The sequence below is a fragment of the Brachyhypopomus gauderio genome, chromosome 4 (assembly GCF_052324685.1).
Source record: "Brachyhypopomus gauderio isolate BG-103 chromosome 4, BGAUD_0.2, whole genome shotgun sequence".
Classification (NCBI taxonomy): domain Eukaryota; kingdom Metazoa; phylum Chordata; class Actinopteri; order Gymnotiformes; family Hypopomidae; genus Brachyhypopomus; species Brachyhypopomus gauderio.
The window spans coordinates 23666309-23678986 of record NC_135214.1 but is presented as its reverse complement, the minus strand read 5'-3'; the positions used below and the strand labels follow the sequence as shown (position 1 = coordinate 23678986).

General features: G+C 43.2%; 1 protein-coding gene across 6 annotated transcripts in view; it reads right to left on the bottom strand.

Moving 5' to 3' along the window:
* Positions 1–2975: 2975 nt before the first annotated feature.
* Positions 2976–12678, bottom strand: part of LOC143512620 (cytosolic sulfotransferase 3-like) — a 20851-nt gene continuing 11148 nt past the window's right edge. For 3 of the 6 annotated variants that reach the window (XM_077003171.1, XM_077003173.1, XM_077003174.1), the window contains 6 exons: positions 8377–8505; positions 7190–7290; positions 6906–7032; positions 6686–6780; positions 6369–6543; positions 3354–3937 (listed from right to left, as the gene is read on the bottom strand). In XM_077003171.1, the coding sequence (XP_076859286.1) occupies positions 3825–3937; positions 6369–6543; positions 6686–6780; positions 6906–7032; positions 7190–7290; positions 8377–8505 (740 nt within the window). In that variant the 3' untranslated portion in view covers positions 3354–3824. Of the gene's footprint in view, positions 3113–3353; positions 3938–6368; positions 6544–6685; positions 6781–6905; positions 7033–7189; positions 7291–8376; positions 8506–11325; positions 11852–12331; positions 12420–12678 lie in introns of those variants that run through there. The other 3 variants (XM_077003172.1, XM_077003175.1, XM_077003176.1) reach the window with 3 other exon arrangements.

Below are 12678 nucleotides of genomic sequence, written 5' to 3'. Positions count from 1 at the left end.
CCTTGTCAGACCAACGGAATTTGGCACCGCCGCCACTTGTCAAACGGTGCGGCAATCTTTGCGAAGCCTTTCACAAAATGCCTGTATTACGATGCAAAACCCAAAAAACTGCACAACTGGCGCACCGTGCGGGGTGTGGGCCAGTCGTGGACCGCAGCAAAGGAGAGGCAGCAAACAGATTCATTGCAATTATTCAAATTGCCTCAGCAACGTAATGACTCATGAAGCCGTGATTACACAGAACAGACTTAACTTAGACATGAAACAAGAGTGAATGGTAATAATGGAATGACATTACACACACATGGTTGGAGTGACTACAACAGTATAACTACATAAACAGACACAGGGCGACTTAAGGAATTGGGAATACCCTTGACTGACCTTGACAAGCCTATGCTCTATGTCATTAGCGCTCCCCAAATGCATCTTATCCTGGGGTTTCCCTGGTCACAGTGCCATTTTGGTTTTTCAATGTTTTATAAACAAGATGCTTATAAAGAAACCTTAGACAGATACGCTTTTGTTTACTTGAACGACATTCTTATTTACAGTCACTCGGGGTCAGAACACATTAAGCACGTTAGACGAGTCCTCCAGCTCCTTCTACAGAATAATCTATACGTAAAGTTGGAGAAGTCACTCTTCCATGTCTGGGAAGAGGCATTTTTAGGATACAGGGTAGCTCCTAACACCTTAGCTATGAACCGTCCAAAATTCGAGCTGTTGCTCAGTGGCTGACTCCCAACTCCCTACGCCAAGTCCAGCGGTTCCTGGGGTTTGCTAACTTTTATTGCTGATTTATCAAAGGTTTCAATACCCTGGCTGCTCCACTCATCAACCTCACCCCAGGCCCTTTTGTATGGTCTCCCGAGGCCCAAAAGTCATTTGACAGTCTCAAGAAACAGTTCACGCCTGAACCTATCCTACGTATGCCCGATCCTGACCTACCCTTTGTGGGTGCTGTACTGTCCCAATGGTCGGGTACCCCCCAGAAACTTCAATACATCAATGAAATTTTATTTATATAGCGCTTTTTACAACAGTTGTTGTCACAAAGCAGCTTTACAAGTGTCCGATTCCAAGCCCCCAGTGAGCAAGCCAAGGGCATAGAAAAACTTCCTACGGGCATGAGGAAGAAACCTTTGAGAGGAACCGAGACTCAGGGGGGGGAATTCATCCTCCTTTGGCCGATGCTGGTCACCGTGACAACAATCCCATGCACCTACTTTTCTCATCGCATGACACCCGCTGAGCACAATTACGATGTTGGCGACAAAGAGTTACTTGCCGTTAAATTGGCGTTAGAGGAATGAAGGCACTGACTGGAGGGGGCCAAGCATCCATTTCGGGTCTGGACGGATCATAAAACTCTGGCATATCTCCAGCAGGCCAGACGCCTGAATCCTAGACAGGCTAGGCGGTCGCTCTATTTTAGCTGCTTCGGTTTCACTCTATCCTATCGACCAGGCACTAAGGACGCCAAACCTGACGCGCTCTCCTGTCAGTGGGAGTCACCACCCGAGCTGGCCGGGCCTGTGGGACATGTGCCCATAATAAGGTCTCTCACACCAAGCCGCCTGGCCTGCTACGTCCTCTCCCTATTGCGTCCCTATTGTGGCCCTTGATTTTGTCACTGGGTTACCTCCCTCTCGGGGTAGCACCACCATCTTGGTCATTGTGGATTGGTTTTCGAAGACGGCTAGATTCCTGGCACTGCCTAAGCTCCCCTCCACCCGTGACATGGCCTCCCTGTTCCTACATAACATTGTTAGATTCCACGGGTTTCCTACTGACATGGTGTCCGATAGGGGGCCACAGTTCACGAGTTGGTTCTGGGGAGCTTTTTTGGGTCTATTGGGCGCCAAGGACACTCTCTCTTCAGGGTTTCACCTCCAGACTAACAGTCAGGCGGAGAGGATGAATCAATACTTCGAACAGGCACTCAGGTGTCTGTCATCGTCTAATCCCTCCTCCTGGGCCGACCAGCTCCCTGTGGCACTCGGCCCTCGACATGTTGCCCTTTGAGTGTCTCTATGGGTAGGCCCCTCCTATGTTCTGGGAGCTCGTGCCTTGGTGTGGCGATGCCGGTTGGCGTGACGTAGGGCCCGTAAACCCCTATTGTCAGCCTCGGCCGGGTATCGCCGCAGTGCTGACAAGCATCGTCTCCCGGCCTTGTGCTTCCGATCCCGGCAGCTTGTCTGGCTTTCCACCAGGGACTTGCCAGTCCATGGCGGGACCAAGAAATTGGCCCACATTGTGTTAGGGGCCGGGACCAATACCTCGTGAACTGGAAGGGTTATGGCCCCGAGGAGCGCTCCTGGGTCCCTGCCTAGCGCATCGTCGACCATACCCTTATCCGCGACTTGCGCTGCAGCAGGGCCATCACCCTGGGCCCACGGGGTCTCGGGCCCGAGGGGGGCTCTGTCAGGGCTGGCACGGATGTCGCTCCTCCAGCCGTCACTGGAGGCTCCCGAGTCAGTCCCAGACTCAATAAGCTCAATCAGCCGTGATCCGTCACACCTGTCTCCCTGGCTACTTAAGGAAGCTTGTTGTGACAGATCACTGCTGAATCGTTTTGGCTTGCCGACACGTTCTCAGCCTTTTCTGCTTTCTCTGCCTCGTACGTTGTGTTCTTGTTGAAAAGTGTCTCACCACCTTACTTTCTCTTTTTCTCTGTGTCTCCCTACTTATTTGAGTATTTATCTCCTGCACTGCTCTCTGGCCCTCCAAGTTTTCCTCCAACTATTTCTCTTCCTATCCATTATACTTTTTTTTGGGAAGGGTTTTTTGTTTGTTGCAACGTTTTCCTGCTACCAGTTACTTCCCCTGGCATCCTTGGTATCTTTTTCATTCGTTGAGTTTTTTCCACGTCTTTTGAGTTGCCTTGGTTATTTTCCTCCCGTGCCTCTGTAGTTGAGTTTGCCTTTCACGCATTGAGTTTTTGGCGTCTTTTGTGTTTAGTTTTCTGCCTCTGTTTTTGGGCATTTTATTTTTGCGCTGATTTGTTTAATCGCCGTGGGATTTGTCTGCTCTACTGGCACTTGGGTCCATCTTTCCTTCTGTTTTCAAACGCAGTTTGTAGGTGTCCGTACATCCATCGTTACATAATCTGTGTGTGAAGTAGAAAATGTGTGTGAAGTAGATGTGTTTTTGATTCTTGTCACATATACATATATATATATATATATATATATATATATATATATATATATATATATATATATATATATATATATATGTAGCTAAATACTATAATAAACTAGCAAGTTAGTTAATTAACTGTAAATTCTGTACTCTTTTAAACTCGGCTTTAAAAGAGATTATATTTGTAATGAAGGAGGCAAAGGAGGTAATGCTGCATCTTTATTGTCCATCTCAATTAACACTTTCGATGCGCAGTAGTGCTAAACATACACACAAGAGAACAGGAACACGCTGGGAGTGGACGACATATGAGATGTCATGCACTCTTGTACTCATACTCTCCCTCTGGGTTTCCATATAATATGCAGCGCTGATGAGCAGGACATGTGGGCTTAAATAGTGCAGGGTCAACAAGACACAGGTACATAACCTGATGAGGTCAGTACTCTATTGATTAAGAGAGAAGGTGTGGCTGTAGGTGTGTGTGGAGGGGTGTGCGGGCATCTCCCCTAGTCAGCAAGACTCGCTCACCATGACCATATTTTATAGTGTGTGTCATCTATCTATCTATCTATCTATCTATCTATCTATACAGACATATATACAAACATACATATAAATGAGTCCTTGAATAAAGTCACCATGTAAGTGATGAAATATGAATGTTTCAGGGTGCTCTAAACTTCTGTCCTGAACTGTAGAGTGGTGTTCTTCATCTTCTGTTTGTAGAGTTCATCAAACTGCTCATTCTGGGCTACCGTGAAGTGATTCTTCCAGTCACCAACTTTCCCTGAGGAAACAAAAATGGAGAGAAAAAAAATATCTGAAAGAAGCAAAGTGAAGCTACTTTAATTCCCCCTGCCCCACACACACACACAGTGATTCCATCACAACCCATAATCTGCTATAATGATTTCATACTTCTTGTTTACTGCTGCCAGACATTTGGAGTCCAGCCCCCAATCCTACTGTGACGTGAGGGAGGCAGGAAGCCGAGGTGGAGGCGTCGGTTTACACAGAATGTTTATTTAATGAGAGTGTGTTGGTGCTTAGCAAAAATGAACACAGCTAGACTGAACAAACACATAGCACACCTAACAGGGACTGGGCTACAACAAAGATGAGACAAGCACAACGTCGACACACATTAAATACTTTACATAAACAAGGAACAAGTGCAACACGTAATGGTAACGAGACAAACGACAGGTGCGACAAATTGAGACACACAGAATGCAATATTTCAGCAACACTCCGAGACAAGGATACAAATACTAAAGTTTTATTTGAAAATTGAATGCTAGAAGCCAGAGCAGTGTTCCCAAGCGTGGAGCACAGATAGACGCTTAGACAGAATAGGGCACATTCAGCGAAGGTGTGGTCAAACAGTCGAAGTCTGTATCAAGAGGGCAGAGTTCAACTGGTATCCAGGGGTTAGACAGGAGGCTAAGCCTGGGGACAAAAGTCACGTGGGTAAACAAGAGATCAGAGTAAACAGAAAAGCTTAATAATCCACATGAAGAGGCAATACTTCGCAAGCAGAAAGTGAACAGGAGAACTATTTAAGGGGAGAAATAGGGTCCTGAGCATTACAGAAATAAAGGACAGTTGTATTAAGGTAAATCTGTTGCAAAAGATGAGAGCATGAAGGATATGATTTGAGAATTTGTATTTGTAAAATTTCAAAAAAATTGAAAGCTTTTTTTCGACAACTTGTAATCTAAAGTTTACACTTCAAATGTGCCCGCCTTGATTTTGCAACACATATGTTGTCGTGTACGGGGGGGGGGGGGGCCTTGCTGTGGGCCACAAATCGTCATCAATCAATTTATTTTATGCACAATTTTGCTAATACAGGAAAGACAGCAAACGGCATTGTCATCAATATTAAAATATGATGGAGAAAGTCACTTGATGAAAGCTTGAGTTTTAATGTCGTTATTACTTTATCTTAGCTATTATAATAGAGTTGGCCTATCTAAGAAAATGTGAAGGGAAACGAAACAGATGGTTAACAAAAATAAACTAGCTCCTTAACTGTAGCTCAAATCATGTCCTTCACACTCAAGTTTTGCAACAGATTTACCTTCATAGAGGTGGCACTAATGCCAGGTTCACACTACACGACTTTTCAGTCATCAGGTTTTTGTGCCATTCGCACTACAAGACTGGTTGTGCAGTAATTGCGAGTCTTTCAAAACAGTAACCCAGCAAACACACAAAATCCTCACCTTTCTTACAACTTTACTACAACACTGTATTTAAGTTATTGTGACAGCAGAAATAGTGCGATTGATTATATCCATGTTCACTGCAATGGATAGATGAAATCATTCTGGCAACTTGGGACTATGGAGTGTTAATGAACACAGGACAAAACAAAAAATTTTCAGGCAGCGAAATGTCAGAAAGTGGACCTGCTGATTTAAGCTTAGCTCATTCTAGCTTGAATATAAGAAATGTTAGGCCCACTCCAGCAGAGCTAAACGGCCGGGAGTAAGAAGCTAGCACAACAAGGTCAGCTAACTTAGCCTTGGCTGAAAAGCCCCACCAGCCAGCTAATTTCAGTTTTCCTGCAAGACATTTTGGCAAGGAAAGTTTCTCGATCATTTAACTCTAGCTGGTTTGACAAATGCATGTGCAGTCACATTTTGGAGAGTTTGGACATTCACGCTTTAATGAAGACTTTCATTAGCGCCAACCCTGAGAGAAAGGCTACGTTTGGGGTTTATGAGACACCTGGGCGCAGCTGCAGAAAGAATGTAGGACAGTGGTTTGTCCTGTCGCTGTGCGGGGTGCATTTCTCTGTTAAATAGCTGGTATATAGGTATCTTGTGTGCTGTACTTGCTGTCAAACTCAGAGTATAGGGCTTGTATTTGCATATTTGCTGTGACACCCCCCCCCCCCCCTTTCAGCACCCCCTAAGCAAAATACCTTCCCGCGGCTATGGGCTATAGTGACACAAACCACACTCATGCACAAAGACACAGAACCAAGGGAGGAGTCAGTGGTGGGCCGTGACACCTGCACCCTTCACACATTCCATTCCAGATATATACATGCTTAGTGTGTAGCATTCCTTTCTGTTCTGTTTACATAGGTTAAAATTACTGACAGGCAGGAAAGAACATCTTGTGGAGAAGCTTCCAGATTAATTAAAACTAATCTAAATGCACAAATTATTTACTCAGCAGCCCACAGGGGTTCATAGCATATTAACCTTTGCGCATAAATGGTGAGATCTTGAAGTCCATGACTTTGACGTCTGAGTAGTTGGTCATATTGTTTTCCTTCATGGAGTCAAAGTGAATGAATTTGGTGATTCTCTCCTTCTCCTCTGATGGAGTAGATAAACCGAGGAAGGAACATAAGTGCTCCACCTCACGTCCAGTGTTCTAGACAAACAGGGACCAGACTGTCAGATCCTGAACCACACTAATGAACACCAAACTCAAATGGTGCAGCTGATGTAAAGATCAGCTTATCTTCATCCTAGATGTAACCATCACCTGGAAAAACCTGCATGTGATACTTTACCTCCACCATGTCCTCAAAGAACATATAGTGAATGTTTGAGTACGTCGTCTTCTCCCAGTATCCACACACATGGTCATACCAAGGACCATAAACACCTAAAAAAAAGTTTAAATGGAAGATGAAGCATTACTTATATATAAATGAGAGTTATTTCAGCTTTTTAAAAGTTCAGATGCACAGGTCCCTGTAGAAGCAGTAACTCACTCACTCACTCACTCACTCTTTCCATCCATGTAATTCTTCAGAAAAGTGCTCCAGTCTCCTGGTTCTGGTTGTCCCATGTTCATTCGATTAAAGTGAAAATAGGACACAGCATTGTCTTTGGCATTGCGTGCTATGTAGACAACCTGGCGAGTTTGGAAGAGACTATTATCATTGATTAACCATTACACACATATACCATACACACACACAGATAACCAAGATAGATGATATCAAATATCAATTAGTCTTCTATGATGGTAAATGTTCACACTGCAAGTCTATACGGTGTCCATACAGTACCCTGCAGTTCTGTTCCCAGAAGGACTTGGGCACCAACTGAACAGGTAGATGAGTTTTGATAAGGCGTGGTGTGGTGGGCAGATTGTCTGCCAGTTCCACTCCTGCATGAAGTAAAAAAATAATAATAGAACTAGATACTGATTGCATCACACTACGTAAAAAATGTACATATATTTTCTTGTTCCTGTCGTGCAGCTAAACCAAGGAGACTGCAACTCCCAGAATTCCCTCTATTGACTGTCCCATTCCCCTCAGTATTAGCTCCCACTTGTTTCTTATTACACTTCCAATAAATACCCGAACTTTCCCCATACACCTTGCATATTGTGTTTTTTTTTTTGTAAGCATACCAAACATTTTGTCTGATTGCAGTTTGTCTTCATGGTTAAAACCAGTTTGTTTGGTTTTTCATCTCTTGGATTACCTCTTTGGTAACACTCTTTTGCCTGACCTGTGCTGCTGTTGTGCTGTGCTGGAATGTTTGAGCTTGCTATTGGATTACATCTTTTATCCCTCTACCTGGTTTTTACCCTTGTTCTGCGTGGCTATACTCTTGTCAATAAACCCTAAATAAACCCTACTTCTGTTTTGATCATTTGTTAACCGGAGGGGCGGCGGTACAAATTCATTAAAGGGCCGAATCTAGCCCTGGTTCACACTGTTCCGCAGACATTTTAAACATCGGGGGCTTATGAAAACCGAACAGGAATGTAAACGACAGGCTTAAAAAGGTTCATTTCTCTCAATTGCTTGCGCCCCACCTGCAATACCCATGCGCCCCACACTTTGAGAAACGCAGCCCTAGGGTTATCTGTCTGTTCAGTACTGTAGAGGCATCAGTTACCTGTCTTGTTCTTTGCTTTGTGTTTGTCTAGTCACTTTATGGTTTGTAAGTATGCATGTTTGTTTGTTTGTGCCTCTATTTGCCTATGTTGGAGTATATTTAAAATGTCCATGTCATTGTTCATTGATGTGTTTGTAGTTGCAGTTTGTATTACATGGTTGTTGTCTTTAGTCTTGCTCAGTTTATCTGTGTTGGATGTTTTCTTAATTGTAGTTGTCTTTTTGGCTTTTGTAATAAACAACATGAAAACTTGCATTTGTGTCCAGCCTCAACCACCCGAGTCAGCCAGGTTACCTCTACTCTTTACATTTCTAATGGCCCCACCGAAAGTGGGGCCACAGACCTGTAGGGATCACAGGGAAGGCCGACTCCAGGAACGGTACTCGCATGTAGATGGGCAGAGAGGTCTGACGCTCTGGTGCCGTGTTGCCAAAGTAAAGCAGGTCCAGCATGTAGGACACCCAGGTAGTGCCTGTCAGAAAAGACCAGGGGAGAGGAAGAGAGGGGGAAAGCATAGGTTTATGAGACCACCATTCTGAATGTCTCCGTGATTGTTTTCTGTGTTGTGGTGGGATGTGCACAGGATGCATCTGTAGAACGTGAGGACGATGTCACGCTCCAGCCCCAGACCACTCCCTTCAGGCATGCGTATGCATAGTTTGCATCCGTTTGTATCCATTTATGTATTTCCTGTGGATGTGGTCATGCGTATGTGTGTTCATTTGTTATTGTAATGTGTCACACTTGGGATCTTATGTGTCAGGTATTTAATGTGTGTCTAGACTGTGTTCCATGCTCGTCTTTGTTGAGTCCACTTACTGTTTAGTCTCACTACTACATACTACTACGTATGTTATACGTGTTTCATGTGCTAAGTGCTAACTGCTCAGCTGTCTTGAAATAAAGTCTACTGAGCATCGGCCTTCATCATCCTGCCTACCCATCGCTGTGACAGAGCCGAGGGCTCCAGGGCTTATCGCACCTTATCTGTCTCTCTTCTCTCATTCTTTCATTCTCTTGCTCCCTCTGCTTAGGACTGACTTTTACCCATTTCAGTTAGACTGGACTGGCTGATGTTAGATTAGTGCCCCCATGCTGAAAAATCTAAAGATATTTTTACACACACAATTAAACATTTACATTTATGGCATTTGGCAGACGCCCTTATCCAAAGCGACTTACATTTTTATCTCATTTTTATACAAGTGAGCAATTGAGGGTTAGGGCCTTGCTCAGGAGCACCTCAGTCATGGCCTCAGGTCTTGGAATCGAACCTGCGACCCTCCGGTCACAAGACCAGTTCCCTAACCGCCCGGCCATGACTGCCCGGCCACCAGGAACCTGAAGAGCAGTACAGTCTCAACACAGACTCATCACTATTGAATTCATAACAGTTTGGGGCCAAGTACCTGCATGGCACACAGGTGCCTCTGGCAAGTAACATCTTTGTTTTGAAATGAGAAATATCATCTGAAGTTTTGTTCCTTTTTAGATGGTAAGGACAGGGTCAGTATAAAGAACATCCTCTCAAGGATTTATAGTTTTGTTTTGTAATGTTGCTGCTGTTTATCTCCATTCAGGGAAGTAGGCAGGTACCACTTCATGTATTTTAACTGATCAGTGACTGATCAGCGGTGCGTTTTCCAAAACGTTCATAACTCTAAATACTTCGTAACCTCGTACTTACGAATATTCTTAAATTTCCCAAAACTCTTTGTAACTTGCGTCGTACTTATAGTCGTTCGTAACTTAAGAATATTTGGACCCATTCATAACTCAAATTCATTAACTCAAAGCTCACGTGCAGTTCTACCTCAAAAGGGATAGTGGCTGCTAATTTCACTCGAGCTGATTTTAAGCACAGCATTACAACATTTGCGTTTATGTGTATAATTAGCCTAGTAGCCCGTTTTCTTTACATCGCATATACCACACTACGTGTCAATAAAAATCAAATGTAGCCTACTACATTGAATTATTTAGCATTAGCTGATATGTTCCCAATATTTAATTAAATCTCTCCGTTCATCATCATGCAGTTAATAGCGTTTCAGACTTTCACAATTTATGTATTCTTTGCAAAGAAATGGCTACAAGTTGGCCTATTAGCCCCACGATGCAGCCCTCCAATTTTATGCCACAAGTGGGTTGCTGCAGACTGTTTGTGATGCCCATGGACTAAGCAAAGATGATGTATCTAAATGTGTGCATGCTGTTACCAGAGGCACTGCACTGCAGCCCACTGTAGGAGCCCCCTGACTAGCCAACATTTCTCGCATATTAATGTTGATGGGCCCCCTAGCTAAATTCACCTTGAGCCCCCAAATTGCTAGGTCCGCCACTGGCTGTTACTAAAGCACTGCTTTCTTTATCATGCAGTGCTTTAGTAACAGTAATTTATATATATATATATATATATATATATATATATATATATATATATATATATATATATATAAATAATATATATATTACTGTTACTAAAGCACTAATATATATGACGCGATAAAAATTAATCAAATTAATTACAAGCCTTGTAATTAATCAAAATTAATCGCATTTTAATATTTAACATGAGAAATATTAATTTAAGTTTGAATGATGAATGAATCAATGAACATAAGCATAAACTTCAACATCTTGTTTATTTTTCCACCAGTCTACTACATAGACCAATAGATGAGTGCAGAAAACAGAGTAAACAGAACACTGGAAATTCTGACCAAAGATTTTTTTTTTTTGGGAGCTTTGCTCAGGATATTGGAAGAATAAGAAAAACTGAAGTAAATCAGATGATTTTTAATACCATTTTAGATCCATGCTCAAAGCAAATGACTGGATCTTCCATTCATCATCTATAATATGAGCTGTCAAGATAATTCTTGTTGCTAACAGAGGTCCAGTGATCCCCAGTCAGAGCCACAATAACCTGTTTTACTTCCCTTTCCTCATCATACAGCTGCTGGATTTTCTTTGACATTGTCTTTCTGGATGGCAGTTCGTAACTTGCATCAGCTGACACAATTTGCAGCACTTCTCGTAAAGCCTGGATTATACTTTGGCGAGTGACCGTAGCGTGCGACTCCGACCACCTCACACGAACCTCCACGAACGGCGGACGCGGTCTACAGTCCACAGCAATCCATCTCGCCAGTGAATTGGTCAATTTGTCTGATGTGGACTTTGACATTTTGTTTCTTAACTTGAACCCCGACATGTGGTCGAGTGTTGACTGGCGACACTGTTTGCTCGTACTAGGAATACATTTAGCAGCCAAGTTATCATTACTGACCTGCGCGTTAGCCCCAATATGTTTTGCGTTGAGGTGGTAACGAAGGGTGGAAGTGCTCCTGTGATAAGCGAACTCCTTCCTACATAAAGTGCAAATAACACTATTTGTGTTTGTACTTCCATTTGGAAGTTTCTTATATTTAAATTTCCCATCCACCAGCGTAGCCTCTTCAGTCATCTCCAATTCAAGGATTAGGCATGCATTACATAAAACCAAAATTGGGTTTCAGGCAATTGTAAACATTCTTGAAGTTGTTGCAGTGGACGGCACTCTGATCCCTATACACACTCCCAGCCTCCCAGCCTTGAGCGCAGTCTACATCTGGCGTAAAGGCTTCTCTGCTTTGAATATACAATCACCAAGGCCTCTTTATGGACATTGTGGCCAAGTGTCCTGGGAGTACTCATGACTCCTTCATCTGGGCCAATTCTGGAGTGTGTCAGATGGCAAGGGACGGTGCATTTGATGGTGGACAAGTACTAGCTGAGAAAAAACTAGGTTAGTTCAAACCACGACTCAGGCTGTTTCTGCACACTTTCACCCCCCCCCCCCCCCCCGCTCAACAGATTACACTCGCCACCCTGTGTGTCCTTGTTTTGTCAGACCTAGATGGCAACCCTAGCTGACAGTGGGTATCAACTCTGAAGCTATATTCTCCTGTATCAAATCCCCCAGTATCCCTTCAGTAGCTGTGGGCCCTAGTATCCCCAGTGCCTTCTCCTCCTCAACAGTAAGAGAGCTTTTGACCTCCACCAGTCTTAGCCCTCTCCTTTCTGACTTCTGTCCCACATGGGCATTATTTTTTAAAACATATCCAAATTTTTTTATTTGAGCTACAAATCAAACTGACATTTACATAATTTTATACCTCAGCTCATGCAAAAGAATGGCAGAACTGCATATTTCTTGGGCACACAAATGAATTGCATGCTGTTTCAGTTTAACTTGTGAAGCAATTTTAATAACTAAACTCATTCAAAATGTTAGTTATAAAAGGTTAATTTACCTGTATCTGATTTGTGGAATTAACCGTTGTCCCAATACACCTCACCTTGTGTGGCCCCTCCCCCATGAAAGTCTAGAACATTCTCCCGCTGTGACAGAAAGTAAGATTTTTAACGGCGTTCGAGACATCACACACTGAGGTAAGTCTGTTCCAGATTCTGTATATTTGCTATTTATGTGTACAAGAACAAATTTACAAAAATAATTGAGGATATGATGCCTAACATTATCTTTAATTCAAAACTAACTAAGCTAGCTAGCTACCTTGCTAATAGCAAAAACAACCGTTAGCCGTTAGTTTTGAAAGGTAGACCACGAGCAGTTCATTTGTAATGGCTAAAATGAATA